We start from the raw sequence: 17,191 nt of genomic DNA, 5'->3' as shown, positions 1-17,191 counted from the left end.
TAAGCAAGTATACAATTATTCTTCGCTACCTTTAAATTACAAGCAAACAATTATCAAAGACATGGGATAAATGAAGTTTGTTTCATTTTGGAAAGACAAGCTTCTCTCACATTGATTGGAGTTTCTCTTGATCACAACAGTTAATTTTAAGTTTGCTAGAAGAGATGTTCATGTGAGTACATCTCTTGAACAAGTATGTGTTCCAAAACAAACTTCTCTGTAGCTTTTTCTGTTTACACACAAAGGTATTCACTTTTTTTCCAGTGGACTTCACTTTTCAAAATCATAACCATTCCCTTTTCCCAAACACCTCCTGGAAAGCTGCTTATAAATGAAGGGAAATTTCAGAAGAAGTTTATCTCAGTTATCAGCTAACTGTTTGGGGAGGGAGCTTTTTAAAAAATCGCTAGGTTCATATGAACCATCTGTGATTCTAGGCCCCTTCGGCTCTGGCTTTAAGCGCTCACAATTTCAGAACAGTGGAGGTCAGCCATAATAGTGGAAGTTGTTTTGTCTTCCTCTCATGTGCTGAAAAGTTCATCCATGTTGTCTTGGTATAGTCATAAATATGTATAAGATGACATAATTAAAAGGCTTGGTTTATTTTGAATTTATTAGTTTATTTTGAATTTATTTTATTGTATGTGTTTTGCCTATGTCGTAAGTGGTTTGAAGTTCCGTAAAGAAGAAAAGAGGGAAATAAATGTTTTCAATAAGTTCATGGTGGTAGCTGTCACATTTCTATCACTTCACATTAGGTCAGATTCCTAGTTAGAGCAGACTTGAGATGTTTAATGGAGGTTAACTGATTAATTTCATATAAAAGTGGGATAACAAAATTCTGTGTATCTACAGCTTTGTAGTCATGGTGCTCGGGCAGTAGTAGGCCTAATAGTTGCTACTAGAAAACATCAGTTCAGAAGAACAGTGATAGATTTTGAAGATAGCATCCATAATGACCCCTCTGCAGTCTGGCACTCACAGAGTTGCTTCAGGGGATTGTTGACTTGTCTGTTAACTTGTCAGAGCGTCGTCCTTTGTTAAAGACAGGCTCATGTATGTAAACTAACTTCTCTCCCCCTTGCCCTACACACTTCTTTCTTTGCAGTCCTTCCTGTCTTGTATAATAATTCTGTAGAGGGACAGATTGATCATGGACATGGTTTGCAGTCATTTCTGTGATTTATGGTGGCATTTCTGCATCTTCCACTGTAATCATAGTACTATTTGGGTGTGGTTGTTGTAGTGGTTCTGATGTACGTGATGTTCTCTTTAGAGGAAAAACAAGAGGTTAGTACATATGAATTAACTGAAGTCTCCTGAGTTTGACCAATCTGACCCCCCTAAGGTAGGCTTAGAAATGACAGTTTAGTCACCATAATGAATAAACTCTAATTTTCTTTTATAGGTAACTGGCGGCTCCAGCGGCATTGGAAAAAGTATTGCTGTGGAATGCTTTAAGCAAGGTGCTTTTATAACTCTGCTTGCACGAAATGAGGTAAATGTCTACCTTCCTTATTTTACACAAGATTTTAGAATACTGTAACCAGTTAATAGTTACCAAAAATCAACTTTTCCACTAAACAGCTAAAATTCCTTGACTCTGAGCCTTCTTTGTTGCAATTCTTCTATTGAAAGTTACTGGAATTAAGGAAGTCCTAACCAACTTGTTCAGGTTGGTTTCGGTGTAATATAGCTGTAATATCAGCCCTTCCAAATTGTTAGGTGTTAGCTCGGATATTTTAGACTGCTTTAGACAAACATATTTGCATTTCATTAAAGAATTCAACCTGCAGTGTAGTCTGTCTGCGAGGGGCAGATGTTTATCTTCCTCGACTGGATTTTATATATCCCACCCGTTGTATTTTGAGTATAAGTCACTTTCATATCTGCTTTCTCTAATTTATAATAATCAAAAGGAATCCTCTGTCTGCTACATAGGAAGAAAGTATTGGAGAACTAAATGCTGAGGTTAAGTCAAGATTGGTATTTCAGTTCAGCGATTCCACAGCTAGAAATAACTACCTAATTTCAGAAGGCAAGGGCACCCAAAACAGGCCGTTAGAAGATGGTTATAGTGTCAGAAAGGTTCAAAAGGAAGTAGGTGGTCCATTATGTTTTGCCTTGTCTATGGTGACATAAGGACCAAATATATTAAAGAACCTCTCCCAATTGTAGGGGATATTGACAGCACTGGGAAATTGATTTGTCTATTGTCTGATGGAGAGCCAAGCATTTCCAACCGAGTAGCACTTTTTGCTCATGCCGCAAGAAGAATTAGGCTAATTATGGTGTAGTGATGATATGTTTTATTATTTGACAGGGATATTTGTATCAGTGCTAATTAAGTTCTTTTTAGCTATATTGGTATATGCGGGGTGTTTTTAGGTTGGTTTTAATATTACTACCATATATACTCATGCATAAGTTGACCCGAATATAAGTCAAGACACCTAATTTTACCACAAAAAATGGGAAAACTTATTGACTCGAATATAAGTCTAGGGTTGGAAATGCAGCAGCTACTGGTAAATTTCAAATCTACCTCACAGCAGACACCTTAGAAAGGTATTAGAATTGGCCCCATTTTAAGAAGTGCAGACTACTGCTGGCAATGCCTTTGCTAGTATACTGTGTTGCCTGCATATGTACTCCCTACCCCCTTCCTCTTTAATGGTTAAATATGAAATCTGCATAGAATGGAATTAGTGAAAGCTTGTATGGTAAATACATTTTTGCAATGCTGCAATTTGGTTTTACTACTGGCAGGAGTGACTAGTGGTGAGTGCCTGGAGATATATTTTTTTTTTGGACTGGGGAGGGAGGGAAAGGCTCTGTGGAGTCTGCGTGTTGGTTTTTTTAACTGGCTCATGCTGGCCAGTGGCAGCAGCTATGAGTGGTGAGTGCCTGGAGGGGTTTTTTAATGGGTTGGGGAGGAAGGGAAAGGCTCCTGGGGTATGTGTTTGTGTATGTTTTTAACTGCCTTGTGCCGGCCAGTGGCAGCAGCGATGAGTGGTGAGTGCCTGGAGGGGTTGTTTTTTTTTTTGATGGACTGGGGAGGGAGGGAAAGGCTCCCTAGTGTCTGTGTGTTTGTTTTTTTAACTGGCTCATGCCGGCCAGTGGCAGCAGCGATGAGCAGCCTCGGAACTGTTAATGAAGGCTGATGTGTGTCCCGGATTCAGCGGCAGGGTCGGGGAGGGACTTTTTAGAAAGAGTCGACTTATACTCGAGTATATATGGTATGTTTGTTGTATATGAGGAGATTGTGAAGGCCTATGGCCAAGACAGTAAACTCACTACTACTACTACTTGACTTGCATTTGCGCTGTTAAATGGCCTGAAGCTGATTTCTATCATCTGGTGGGCATATATACGCAGTATATAACAGTAAAAAATACCAGTGATCCTGTTTAGATGCTGTAAAAGGTTGACTTGGAATTGGTTTTTCTTAATTGAAGCTCTTCTGATGAATTGTGTGCTAAAGGATCCCGAAAATCTACTTGTCTTACACCTTATTTTTGCAAGGTGCTGGAAGCAAGATTCCACTCTGAACATATTAAAAAAATAGATTACCAAAAATCCTAGAGGGTTACTAGCTGATTAAACTAACAGCTTTAAAAAAACCAGAAAATACATACAACTGATTAAATAAACTTCGAAACCAGTAATTCAAAAGCTGAGGCATTTTGCCAAGTAAGCTGTTTGTTTTATGTTTGATTTCAGTGTAGTTTTTGTGTGTAAATCATCTCATAAATAAATAAAAAGTGCAGCCAATCTTCATAAAGCACTGCTTTAAATTGATATGTGCCAACACACTTAATCTCAAGAGCACCTAATGAGAAATGCTATTAGCTGTAAAGCAAAAGCATGCATGCATAATAAATAAATAAACAAACAAACCTTATAATGGACAGCCCTGTGTCACACCTCCACAGATGGATATTTTTGGAGGACGCATGTCCAATATATTTAATCTTGCTTCAGAATGCACATATATAATTTATGCCCATTGAGTAAAACAAGTTTCAAAAATATGCACTGTCAAGAATTGAGTCTCAAGCCTATCAAATGCATTCTCACCGTCTAAGAATCTAAAAACCACTTTTAAAAATGTTTTTTTACATGATAGATTAAATTGAGCACTTTCTGATGGTTACTAGATATATTTTGGCCAGGAATTAACACTGATTGAGGCGCCTAATTTTACCACAAAAAACTGGGAAAACTTATTGGCTCACGTATAAGTTGAGGGTGAAAAATGCAGCAGCTACTGGTAAATTTCAAAAATAAAAATAGATACCAATAAAGTTACATTAATTGAGACATCAGTAGGTTAAATGTTTTTGAATATTTATTTCAAAGAAAAACAGTAAACTCGCTCCGTAAGTGGAAAAGAGGGTCAACAAGTACAATATGGTATCAACAATAACTTTAAAAGTACATAAACCTTAGCTTTTTTATAAGGAAGGGTTTTAAACAATGGATCTTACAATAAAAACTAGAATGAACATGCCTGTTCACTGTGACTCAAAACTACCCTGCTTTTTAAAAGAATAGCTCATTATTTTTAGTGTACATATTTTTAAAATTGCACATGGCAGGTGTCATTTTAGAAGGGAGATTCACACAACCTGTCAGAGGAGGAATGTTTATGTTAGCAGTACCAACTTTTCAGACCCTCCTGATGATACCACCCAGGTTTAGTGAAGTTTGGTTCAAGGGGTCCAAAGTAATGGACCCTCAAAAGGGTAGCCCCATCTTCTATTAGCTTCCATTGGAAACAATGGGGGATGGGAGCACCCACTTTGGGGGTCCATAACTTTGGACCCCCTGAACCAAACTTTACCAAACTTGACTGGTATCATCAGGAGTGTCACCTGATGATATCCTGAAATTTTGGTGCCACTAGCCTAAAAACTGCGCCCCCTGGTGGCTGACAAAGTAAAAACCCTAAAATATTTTTTAAAATACAGCTGACTTGTGTATAAGTTGAGGGGGCCTTTTTCAGCACAAAAAATGTTCTGAAAAACTCGACTTATACATGAGTATAAAGAGTACTTTTCTGAAAATCCACAATGAAGGCATGACTTGCTGTATTACTTCAAAAGTAGTTTAATAACTGTCATAGTTACTTTGTTTGAATGCCACAAATGTGTGTGTTTGATTTCAGAGTCGGCTGGTGGAGGCAAAGAAAGAAATTGAAAAATATGCAGTTAATGACAAGCAGGTAAGTTTGCTGATATAGTAATAGCTGACCTGCTGTGTAACTATGGGATGGTCAGTGCAGATAAGAGAAAATATGCTGCATTATAATGATGTATAGAACAAAATCTGAATGAAATAGTACATGAAATTAGTTCACAAATACTGTATTTTCTGGCATAGGAGACTACTTTTTAACCCAGGAAAATCTTCTCAAAAGTCGGGAGTCGTCTTATACGCCGGGTGTCGTCTTATAGGGCGGGTGCTGAAACTTCCGAGCCGGACTGGAGAATTCTCGGTTGCCGCATATGGTGGGGGAGCTAAAAAATGTTTGTGGCTGTATTCCCGCCGTATGCGGCTGTCCGGGATCGGGGAACCTCCCCTCCCCGGACTTGCCAGCAGAAACCCACCCCTCCCCAGGCTCGCGTGAGGGGTTCCCCACCTTGGATTGGCTGGAGGGGACCAACCCCTCCTGAGACTGGCCAGACTCGGCAGACTTGCCGGCGGGACCCTGTCGCGGCAGGTCCAGGCCAGCGCAGGGACGTGGAGGGGAGGTGGCAGACAGACAGCCCTCCTGTTCTCCCAGGCCAGGACCCGGCGGGCCCGAGAGGATGGAGCCAGGCACTGCTGACAAGGCAGGCCGGGCGCTGCCCGAGCGAGCCCGCAGGCCTGTGTCCTTGCGAGGGCAGGCCTGTGACAAAGTGGGAGGCGGGGTTCCAGGACCACCGAGGCTGGCTGGACGGGCGAGGAGGTTGGGAGGGAGGTGGGGTAGAGCAGGGGAAGGGTCTTTATTGGCAGAGCAGAGTCGGGAGGGGATAAAAACCACGGAGGAAGAAAAGGTGGGGCCATGAAGGGAGAGGAGGGAGGGAGGTGGACGGCTGAATGTGGGGGGGGCGGGCTGGAAAGGAGAGAAGAGGAGACAGTAGGAAGGAGAAAAGGAGAGAGAGGCAAGGAGAGAAAGGAAGAGGCAGGAGAAGACCATATACAGGGGAAGGAGAAATGGACTGAGAGAGAAGGGGAAGAGACCTGTGAAGCTAACAGGCTCTCTCTCTCAGGTACAGCAGTGCCAGGGAAGACAGGCTTGGGCTTGCTGGTTTACCAAACAACTTAGCATGCTGTGGCTTCAAAGGCTGTCACAGCTAGTCGACCCCCCTGACAACGGGGGTGAGGCTGGGGATCCCAGCACCCGGGAAGGGGTAGGAGGGTTGGCCACAGTCTTATACGGCGAGTATATCCCAAACTCTGTTTTTTAACTGGAAAAGTTGGGGGTTGTGTTATACGCCTAGTCATTTTATACGCCGGAAAATACGGTACTTTATTGTAAATAGTTCTAGGCTTCTGTTGCGCATAGCTATAATGTTTGTGGCCCAGAAATATACATTGGTGGCCAGTAATACTTTAAAAGCTTTCAGTATAGCAGATCTCTTATCTAATCAGAAAGTATGTTTTTAAATGGAAAAGTGATACCTTTTTTACTACTTCCCTGAATGTTTTAATATTTTTCTTTACTTATTTTTGTCATTGAGACCCAAGGTGGATTACAAGTACGATGAAAACTTTTGTCAGTCTGTGAGCAGATTATGAAGTATTTGACTCTTAACAGGAAAGATTTCTAATAAGACAAAATAGTGCAATTAGGCATAGTCTCTTGGTAACTAAAAAGAGAAATGGTTGACCAAATCATTTGTAATAACTCAGTGCTGTTATACCATAGTTAGCGGAAGTGAAGTAGAATTGGACCTCTTTTCCTTCACCTTTAGTCTGCCTGTGCCCTGTTTTTCTTTATGAAACTTAGGGCACTTCCACACATGCAGAATAATGCACTTTCAATTCATTTTCACAATTGTTTGCAAGTGGATTTTGCTATTTCACACAGTAAAGCTGCAAAATGGATTGAAAGTGCACCATTCTGCATGTGCGGAAGTGACCTTAGAGCAACTTGCAAGAGCTTCCCATGGTCTCTTTCTTAATACTATATTTATTTAACTTCAGCAATACCACACTGTTACTAATCTTTCTGTTCTTCTCTTCCCCTGACCCTTTCATGTAGGTCGTACAGTGTATCTCTGTAGATGTTTCCAAAGATTGTGCAAGTGTGGAACGGGTCATCAAACAAGTAAGGAAACTTCGGGCTTTTAGTACATTTTGTCTGTTTTTTTGCATGGGTTACTGTTGTAGAAGTGCTGTGGTGAAATAGTGACGTGTAAGCAGAAAATCAAGGACTTACTAGGTTACCCTTTCTAGGCGCAAGACAAGTTGGGTCCAGTCGACATGCTTGTAAACTGTGCCGGCACATCGGTTACTGGAAAATTTGAAGAGCTTGGTATCAGTAATTTTGAGGTAAGTGCTTCAAGTTAAAAGAATGCAAAAATGATCATTAGGACCAAGTACAGGAGCAATTTCCAGCTAGGAATTAAGAAGAAGAGGAGGAAGAGTTTGGATTTATATCCCCCCCTTCTCTCCTGTAGGAGACTCAAAGGGGCTTACAATCTCCTTGCCCTTCCCCCCCTCACAACAAACACCCTGTGAGGTGGGTGGGGCTGAGAGAGCTCCGAGAAGCTGTGACTAGCCCAAGGTCACCCAGCTGGCGTGTGTGGGAGTGTACAGGCTAATCTGAATTCCCCAGATAAGCCTCCACAACTCAAGCGGCAGAGCTGGGAATCAAACCCGGTTCCTCCAGATCAGAGTGCACCTGCTCTTAGCCACTGTTCTTAGCCACTACGCCACTGCGTAAGTTAGTGAAGGGCCTACAGTGATCTATGAGAAGGAGGGGAATATCATTTCCTTCTTACCTTTTCCTAAAATGAAAGCCTTGTACCCTCTCCCCTTTCCCTTCTCACCTACCCACCCACCTGCCAGCCAGATTACCTTTTCTGCCCCTTCCCATTTTCGCTTTTTTTCTTCCCCGTCCCAGCAGCCTTTCCTCAGGAGAAGCCCAGCCTAGCTATGTGGTGCCAGCCACCGGGCTGGGCCAAGAAATGTAGTTCTGGCTAGAGGCTCATTTGCCTGGAGGGGAATCTTGTCAGGAGCACCTCACTGTCCTTTGTATCTTTCCACACTGTTTGCTCATTCCAGCAGCTTTCCTCTTTTCCAAACCTGGACCTTTTATCAGATTTCTAGGAAGACATCAGTCCATGACCTCCAATCTCTGGATAGAAGTATCCACAGATGGGGTATTTGGCCAACCTGAACCAGAAAAAAAACCTAAAAAAATAACTTGGGGGCAATAAAAGGAAGCCAAAAAATTGGATCCTGAAACATGTCAATTTTTTTTCGGGCCCATTTGGCCTGCCACCTTTTAGAACAGAACAAAAGAAAATCACTCTCCCTCCCTTCCCTGCAGCTTGGCAAGGCCCAGCTTTATACTGCTGACTTTGCCCCCAAAGCTCCACCTCTGAAGTCATGTGGACTTCAGAGGTGGAACTAAGGACCTGGCCAGACTGAGCGTTCAACTCTGCTGCTGTGTGCAGCTTGGAGGCAGGCAGATTTTTCAGGTTCCTGTTTAATAACCCAAAAAAATTCCGGGGGGGGGGGGGGGGGGGGAAACAAAAAGCTAATATGTAGTATTGGTTTTTTTGGTGTTTTCGAAAATTTCGGAGTCTATTCAACCTGAACCCGAAAAATACTTGGGTAAAAAAGGTGACCACCCCTGTGGAGAACTAGATGTACTGACAAAGGCTTGAATCAGCAGGGCTGTTGCATGAGGCCATCGCACTTGGTGGCTCCTTGTATAGCAAGGCTCGTGATCTGTGTCAACTGACAGGGTAGTGAAACAGGGTCGCCAGGCATAGACAAAGCAGCGATTTCTGCACATGTAGGTGACTTCCTAAGAACGCAGGAAAAATAATACTTTAAAAGGAATACAAAGGTGTCTTCCATGGGCAAGCTAGATGTAATGGTATCCTCATGGCAAATTCCATTTTAAAGTCAACTTAAAATGTTGCGAGGACCCAATCCTGATTGGACCTGCTGCATTATACTCTCTCTCCCCGCCCCCCCACTATGCTGAAGCAGCTATGAAAACATGTAGCCTTTTTTAGCACCTGATAAAATGCTGGGGGGTGGGGGGTGGAGGGAAGGAAGAGTGCCCTGTGGGCCCAATAGCGCACATCATCTTGACTGCTTTAGCCTTCAGTAGGGGTACGTCCAAAGCTCTCCCATAGGAAACAAAATATTAGAAGTCCTGGAAAGTATGGCCATTAACCCCAACCTTCTTGTTCTAGTGGGAGGAGAGATAGACTGCCTGGGAATTGTCCCAACATTCAGCTCTTGGTGACTTCTTCCTTCAGTTATACTTCTCCCCACCCCCAATGTAGGGGTAGTTGAGAAGTGCATTGTCCTGACAAGAGATAAGGCAGAGCAGTTTGCCAGGAAACCTGATTCAGTGTACGTTCTTGCTTGTGCTCCACTTAGTCAGTGACAAGCACAGAAGGCAGCAACTGCAAACAGTTTTTTGGCCCAGTGTGTATGTTTCATTTGCTTCTTGCAGAGTGCCTCAGCATCTTTCTAAAGTAGAGAAATAGTTCATAAATACAGTAAAGAATCGGGGGGAAATGGCTTCATTTTCTGTCCTGTTTTGTTTTCCTCCTCTCTCCCTCCCCATCTTGCGGCTCAGGGATTGAGATCCAGGGTGAAAAATTGGTCAAAACAGTTCCCCTGATATTGTACTGTTTTGATAGGAAACTACCCTTGCTAGCATCTGATTCCACTGTTTTTCTCCGTCCCCCAACTCTGAGCATCCCATGGCTGAACCTTCCTTGGCCCCTGACTGGCGTGTCTAATCAACACAGATCCCACAACACGGTGGCATCGTTTACTCAACCTCATTCCATTGCTAGTATTAACTGTTGCGTGCAAGGGGATTTGCTCCAACCTGCTCATGGGAGAAGTTGCCATTATAGTATTTGCAAAGTTGTTTGGGTATTGCATGGGCAACTCTTCTTCTTTTACATCTGTAAAAAGGACTTGTTTGTGTTACAATTGCAGAAGCTGGGCTAGTCAAAACTGTAGGCTGTTCCCATCCAAACGTATGGTTACATTAAAGACCCATGGATTACTGGGATGTCGTGAACGCTTATTACTCTGCAATCAGTTGACTTTGTCTCAGACCTGTGTCTGTGCCTTCAGGAATTGATGTCTGTCAACTACCTGGGTAGTGTTTACCCCGCTCGCGCTGTAATTACCACCATGAAGGAACGAAGAATGGGAAGGATTGTGTTTGTGTCATCCCAGGCTGGACAGGTTGGACTGTTTGGTTTCACAGCTTATTCCGCAACAAAGTTTGCACTTCGAGGATTAGCTGAAGCTTTGCAAATGGAGGTATGCTTATCCATTCATCTGCTTGCATTGTGTGGTTTGGGGGAGAGCCTTGGTGTGACTTCAGTTCAGGAAGTTTCTCTGTACAGCTGGCCCATTGTAATAACAAGGTAGATGTTGTAGAACTGGGCTGGAAGCGGAGGCACCTCCTTCAATACAGATTAGGAACTTTGTGTAAAAGGCAGAATTTTCAGCTTGGAGTTATTTGCATATTTACTACCAGGGCATCACATCAAGAATAACTGGATGTCATGTGCGCAAGTGATGCAGCGCTCTTGAGCAAAGGTGATTCATGTTGGGGTGCATTTTTGTTATCCTTGTACGTAGGAAACCTTTGAATTTGCCACGGTGTATTTGTAATTTGCCCTCTTACATTTGAACAAATGTGATGACCACTCTTCGAATACACTGACATTCAGTAGTCTGCTTCACACTGTTCGAATGTTTGCAGCTGAGTAGTCACTACTGCTGATCTTTGCCTTTTTCAAACTGGCATCTCCTGATCATGCGGCAGCAGTTGCCCTTAATATTTGTTTGGCTGCTGTAATTGAAGCTGCTTCTATTCTTTGTGTAGCTTCCTGGGTGCAGTGTCGCACTGGTTGGGCCATGCAGAAATAACCTAAAAAAAAAAATCTACAGCTCTTGGCTGAAAGATGGCATTCAAATTCCCCTCCCCGAGGAAAGTATTTTCAATCAACTCTGGATGTCCAGGTCACCAGCATAAACCAAAAGATTTCTATAAGGAAGTTGTACAAGGCAAAGTGAGAGAGTTTCTATGCCATCTCCTGTGGCCTTGCTCCTTCCTTCATCCCTTGTAGACTACAGTTTTTGTTTCTGTGTTAAATGCCATCAAGTTGCTTCTAACTTATGGCGACCCTATGAATTTATGACCTCCAAAATATCGTAGCTTTCCTGAGACCTCAGGAACTGAGGGCTGGAGCTTCCTTTGAGTCAATCCATGTTATGTTGGGTTTCCTCTTCTCCTGCAGCCTGTTCGTAGCGTTATTATCCTTTCCATTGAGTCTTGTGTTTTCAAAGCACAATATCCTTTTCAATCCCCACAGGCTAGCCGCAACCAAACCATGGCCATACAGCCTGGAAAACCCACCACAACCAGTTGAATCGACAATACAATACCCTCAGTTTAGTCATTTTAACTTCTAGAGAGTTCAGTCTTGATTTGGTCCAGAACCCACTTCCTCGTCTTTTTGGCAGTCCTTGGTTTCCATTAAACTCTCATCCCAACACCAGATTCCAAGTTAATCAACTTCCTTCCTGTCAGCTTTCTTCATTGCTCAACTTTCACGCCCATACAGAATGATGGGAAATACTATGCAATAAATTACCTTGACTTGGATCACCATCAGCCTTTGGTCAATCAGATTGCATTTTACGCTTTCAAAACTTGGGAGTGGCCTTTTCTCTCTCTTCAGGTGTATGCCTGGCTCCCCCCTTAATTTGAAGGTTTCATTAATGGATAAACCTTTCAATCCCCTTGCTGTGTCTAAATCTAACTCCTTATGTTCAAAACCACCTTTTAAAGCCATGTAGGCCTGCTCATTGTTTACCCTCAGACATGACCCGACCTGCAGTGTTTGACACCAAAGAGAGGTTGTTTCTTACCTAGCCCTGGCTCTTTTTTACATATTCGCTGGTTCTTTCCCATCGTTCTACATAAATGGAACCAAAGACCCAATAAAGACCATATCTGTTAATTTGTTATTGTGGCTCTCAGGCAAAAAAAAAAAAAAAGAGTTTTCTCAACAGCTGCCAAAATAGGCAGCCTTCCTATATTAACCAGCTAGGAAGCAGACTACTTCTGCTACCTTCAAAGCCAAACTCTGCAAGAGCTGGGGTCATTACCTCTGCATTCCTCAAAGGGGTTTTGGTTTAAGAAATCTGTTCTCTTGGCTCAGGCCTCTTCCAGTTTTGGCCCACGTTCTGGAGAGGGAACTCCACCCATCTCATCACCTTGACTGTTCATCCCAGCATCTTTCCCTGAGGTGGCATGGACACCCGCCTTCAGCAAGTTCAGATGATGGGACATGTCCCACCCTGTTCGCCAGCCTGAGCTTGACAGGCTATTTAACTGTTCATTTGTAGAGTTGTATACAAGACTCAAAATAGAGTGTTTTACTTGGATTATTTGTTTGGGGGGCGGGGGAGAGACTTACACATTAGATATAAACAAAGGAACAGTCCTGGAAATATGGATTTGTGTATAGGTAAGTGCATACTTAGGGGTATTATATGTTAAATAGTGTTACATGAATATCTATCTTGACAATAAGATGACAAATACACACATTTTTGTATGTCATACTTCATATTCAATGTGCCATTTTGTAGTATGAATTAAATATTTTTCTTGCCAAACTAGGTAAAGCCCTATAATGTCTATATAACAGTTGCCTATCCTCCGGATACAGATACACCTGGCTTCGCAGAAGAAAATAAGACAAAGGTAATATGTTGCTTCCTTTTAAATATTCTATACTTACAAGTAAGGGACCTCATTTCCCTCTATCCCTCTCTGTCTGCTTTCTCTTTCTTGAAACCCCCTGAAGCTTCTTCCCTTTTCCCTCCTTCCTTTTCTCCTTTCCACCCCCTAACCAATATGCCTTTATCCCACCCACCACCCACCCCCATCTTCATCCTTCCCTCTCTCTGGCAGCCTCTCACCAAGAAACCTGTGGCCCAATTGCTCGGTTGGCTCAGCTGGCACCATTTGCACTGGGAGCAATCTGCAAGGACCTGCGGGGTTCCCTCACTTCGTCCTGCATACCCTTCCAACACTATTTCCTCTTTTCCTTTTCCTAGCAACTCCCAGATCCTCACCTTTCTGCACTCCCTTCTCTCTTTCACACCCACCCACCAATCTATCTTTTACCTGCCCCCTTATGTATTAAAACATGGTGATACAGTATCTTCCCACTAACTTTATGAAATAAGTTTGAATGAGAACTACCGTGACAAGGAATTTCATGGATGAGTAGAAATTTGAGCCTGAATTTTCTGGGTTCCAAAGCAGTGCTTTTCCAGTTGATCACTTTTGATATTGGGGGAGCCTTTTAAAATCTCTCAGTGGGACAGGTGTTTAAAGTGGAATCACAGGCCCCATAATTTGAAAACCCTGTGTTCTAAAGGGGTAACTGGTTCCATATTCACTATATGTCTGTGTTGCAGAAAACTGTCTCAATCTTTCTCCAGTTAGTTGGTTGTTGTGAGTTTTCCAGAAGTCTTATACCTGGACACAGTGTATAACAGACTTCTCTCTGTGATACACTTCTGAAGATACCAGCCACAGATGCAGGAAAAATGTTAGGAACAAGATCTACCAGACTACGGCCACACAGCCCGGAAAACTCACAACAACCAGTTAAATCTGGCCATGAAAGCCTTCGACAATACATTTCTCCAGTTAATCTCTTACTGTGTTAACCTTGATCATTTTGACAAAGTTGATTCTATTGCTTATGCTGCTGTAGCAGGAAAAGTTGACACATGACTTCTAATTATTACAGAGTTTCTTCAGATTGCTGTTTTAACACCTGATACGTTTTTCCTCCTTTCTCTAAACGTGCATTTTGCATAAATGGTTAGCGGCAGCGTAGCCTGTACACTTTTCCTAAGCCGTCTTCCTGTCATCCCCTGTTTTTCTTGTATTACTCCTCATTGCTGCAGTGATTTCATTAACAGTCTGTGTTGCAAAAAAAAAGAACTGTCTCAGTCTTTCTCCAGTTAATCCCTTCCTGTGTTACCTTGAGCATTTTGACAAAGCTGATTCTATTACTTATTCTGCTGCAGCAGGAAAAGTTGAAACATGACTTCTAATTAAAGTGTTCCTACAGATTGTGTTAAGCGTAACACTTAGGTGTTCCAAAGTGTTCCTATCTCCAGGTTGCTCTTTTGACACTTGTTCGGTTTGTCTTTCTCCTTTTTTTTCACCTGAACGTACATTTTGCATAACTAATGAATGGCAGGGTAGCCTGTGTATTTTTCCTGAGCCATCTCCCTTCCATCCCGTTTTTCTTGTATTACTCCCAGTCACTGGAGTGATTTCATTAACATCTTCTTCTACATTAATGAGTTGGGATCTAGTTTTTCAAAAAACATTTCCCGATGAAAAGCAATTTCTCGTAATCGGCCCCGGTATAGTTTACCTGGCTGCCCACGGTTCTGACCACAACACCTCGATGACGAGTTAATCTCTTCAGTTTTATTCCAGCCCACCTACTCACAGCATGTGTAGCATTCCTTTTCACAGCCCCCGGCAAGATGTGGATTAAAAATATGCTTGTCTAGTAATCTGAAACCCAGGCCCTCTGTGTCTTTTTTTTTTTTAATTGTGAGATCCTTTTCTTCATGTTCACAATTCCCCCTTCTTACACACACACTCCAAACCACAGGGGATGTAGAGAGAACTTTGGAAATCTTCCTTATTACAGCAATTCCTACCCAGGCACGGATCGCTGTGCCCTCCCTTTCTATCTTGGTAAATGTGTTCCAATTTGTTGGATTCAGGTATCAACCACAGAACACTTTTCAAACGACAACAAAATTTAACTTTTGTAAGCAGTCATTGCATCTAGCTGAGCAGCAACTGGCTAAAGACGTCTGACAAAAGAAAAATGAAATGGGTTGGATCCAGACTAAAATTTCCATGCGTGGAAGTCCATCATCTCCACCTTGCAGCAGCCTGCCCTTGGAGTACCCCAGAGGGGCAGGAACAGCATGAAGGGGGAGTCAGAGGGCCACCATGGAAGGAGAGAATTGACAAAAAAATTGACACATGCAACTGCAGATCTTTTTGATGGGATTCTATGAATGAATGATGAATGATGTATGCATTCATCCTCGTACATTGGTTCTAAATGTTATCGCTTATGATGGTGAACTTTAAAATAGGTGAAATAATCTTAGTTTCCAGGCTTTCCCCTGCCTTTTCCCACTATCTTGTAGGCTTCTTGCTCAATCTCCCACCTTTTGAAGGACAGAGATTCTCCTAAAGGGCCTGTAGACCCTTCCCAATAATGAAATGCATGCTCCTAGAGCAGGGGTGTCAAACTCTGACCCTCCACATGTTCATGGACTACGATTCTTATGAGTCCATGAGCATCTAAACAACCAGATGTCCCTCAAGGGCCAGACCCCTGCCCTAGAGATTCCGCCAGTCTTCATTGGCTACCTGCAGCATCTGGGAGATCCATGGGAAGGGTCCTTTATTCTAGCTAACAGCATGAAAACTGGAATTGAGGAGGGTGACATTTGGAATTGAGAAGGGAAAAGTTTGGAAACTTTTTGACTAGTTGAGCCTCTGAACATTCCCAGAGTGTAAATTCAACATTCACTGTACAAAACCTTAAACTTGTATATGATGCCTGGAATAGAGTAATTTCCTCACAGCTGCAAATGAGCAATCAGATTAACTTCTACTTCTCAGCCCTGTTACTAGAGATCCCTTTTAAATTTTCTGCCAGAGAAGGCAGAGATTTTAGGTCTTTATTCATGGAAAGTTCTTCCACTGAACTGTGCTTCTCCCCCCTCCCACCCCCACCCCCACCCCCACCACCTTCCCGTACTTGTGATGGTCTAGATAAAGATCTAATTTTCACATGTGGTTCAGCCCTGAGTTTGCCCTCGAACTCCTTGTACTTCATCATAATCAACAAGAGTTCTGCTGTTCTTAACTGAATTGCATCCTCCCTTTTTTCTTTAGAACGCTGAGGTAACAGAATTAGAGAAGCTGCTGGTTTTCTTTTTTTAATTTAAGAGACTTCATGCTTTGATAACTTTGCACAAAGTTACCCAGAAAGATGACTTCTATGCATGTGCAGCAGAATTGCTTATGCCTTCCAGCAGATGGCTCCATCAACCACACTTCCTGCTTGCCAAAAGCATTTTGTTGCTTGCCTCTTAATCACAGAGATCTTAAAGTGTGTCTCTCTTACCAATGTAAATGTCAATGGGGACCATTCTAAAATTTTATTTTACCAAAAGTGTTTTTTTAATTGATCCAGCTATAAAATGATTTGGAATGAGGCTGTCCCCCAACCAGTATGGTATAGAAGTATGAGTGTGGAACAAGCATCCGGTTTCTATTTTGAATCCCATTCAGAATCTCTTCCTCAGCCTCACCCAAGGGAAGTCCCGCAGCCTTGACGCGTGCAGCCCTTGTAACTGCCCTCAATTAAGGCCCTTGTTCATGTAGCCATACTAAAATTCTGGAGAAAACTAAGTAACGTCTCCAGTAATTCATGTAGTGAACAGTGTTTTGAAATAATTATGTGCAGTGATACGACCTGGACAGCCTGTTATAATGGTATTCTCCATTGCTGCTCAGGACAACCTGTTGGGGGCCCCATGACTGGCTGCGACACTTGTGACTGGATGTTTAAATGTGATGCTACCTCCCAGTCCTAATTCTCCCCTTGGTTTCAACCGATTAAAATGGCCCTGCTCGAACTCCTTATTTGGTCAGTATTGTGTCACAGACTCTCAAAATGGCTTTCACTTCTGTTTGCTTCTAGGCTAGGCCAACAGCTTTACTTGCTGGGCGTTACTCCAAACCAGGGGTCTGCAAACTATGGCCCTCCAGATGTTCATAGACTACAATTCCCATGAGCCCTACCACTTGGCCATGCTGGAAGGGGCTAATGGGAATTGCACTCCA

At 42.6% G+C, this 17,191-nt stretch overlaps 1 protein-coding gene across 1 annotated transcript in view; it reads left to right on the top strand.

Moving 5' to 3' along the window:
* The window catches only part of KDSR (3-ketodihydrosphingosine reductase), a 39,782-nt gene that overhangs the window by 11,834 nt on the left and 10,757 nt on the right, over positions 1-17,191 (top strand). The window contains exons 2-7 of the mRNA XM_048507943.1: positions 1,409-1,498; positions 5,171-5,227; positions 7,253-7,318; positions 7,447-7,542; positions 10,330-10,521; positions 12,899-12,982. Coding sequence (XP_048363900.1) covers positions 1,409-1,498; positions 5,171-5,227; positions 7,253-7,318; positions 7,447-7,542; positions 10,330-10,521; positions 12,899-12,982 — 585 coding nt within the window. The remainder of the gene's footprint in view (positions 1-1,408; positions 1,499-5,170; positions 5,228-7,252; positions 7,319-7,446; positions 7,543-10,329; positions 10,522-12,898; positions 12,983-17,191) is intronic.

The sequence above is a fragment of the Sphaerodactylus townsendi genome, linkage group LG09 (assembly GCF_021028975.2).
Source record: "Sphaerodactylus townsendi isolate TG3544 linkage group LG09, MPM_Stown_v2.3, whole genome shotgun sequence".
Taxonomy (NCBI): Eukaryota; Metazoa; Chordata; class Lepidosauria; order Squamata; family Sphaerodactylidae; genus Sphaerodactylus; species Sphaerodactylus townsendi.
This window is presented reverse-complemented; position numbering and strand designations above follow the sequence as displayed.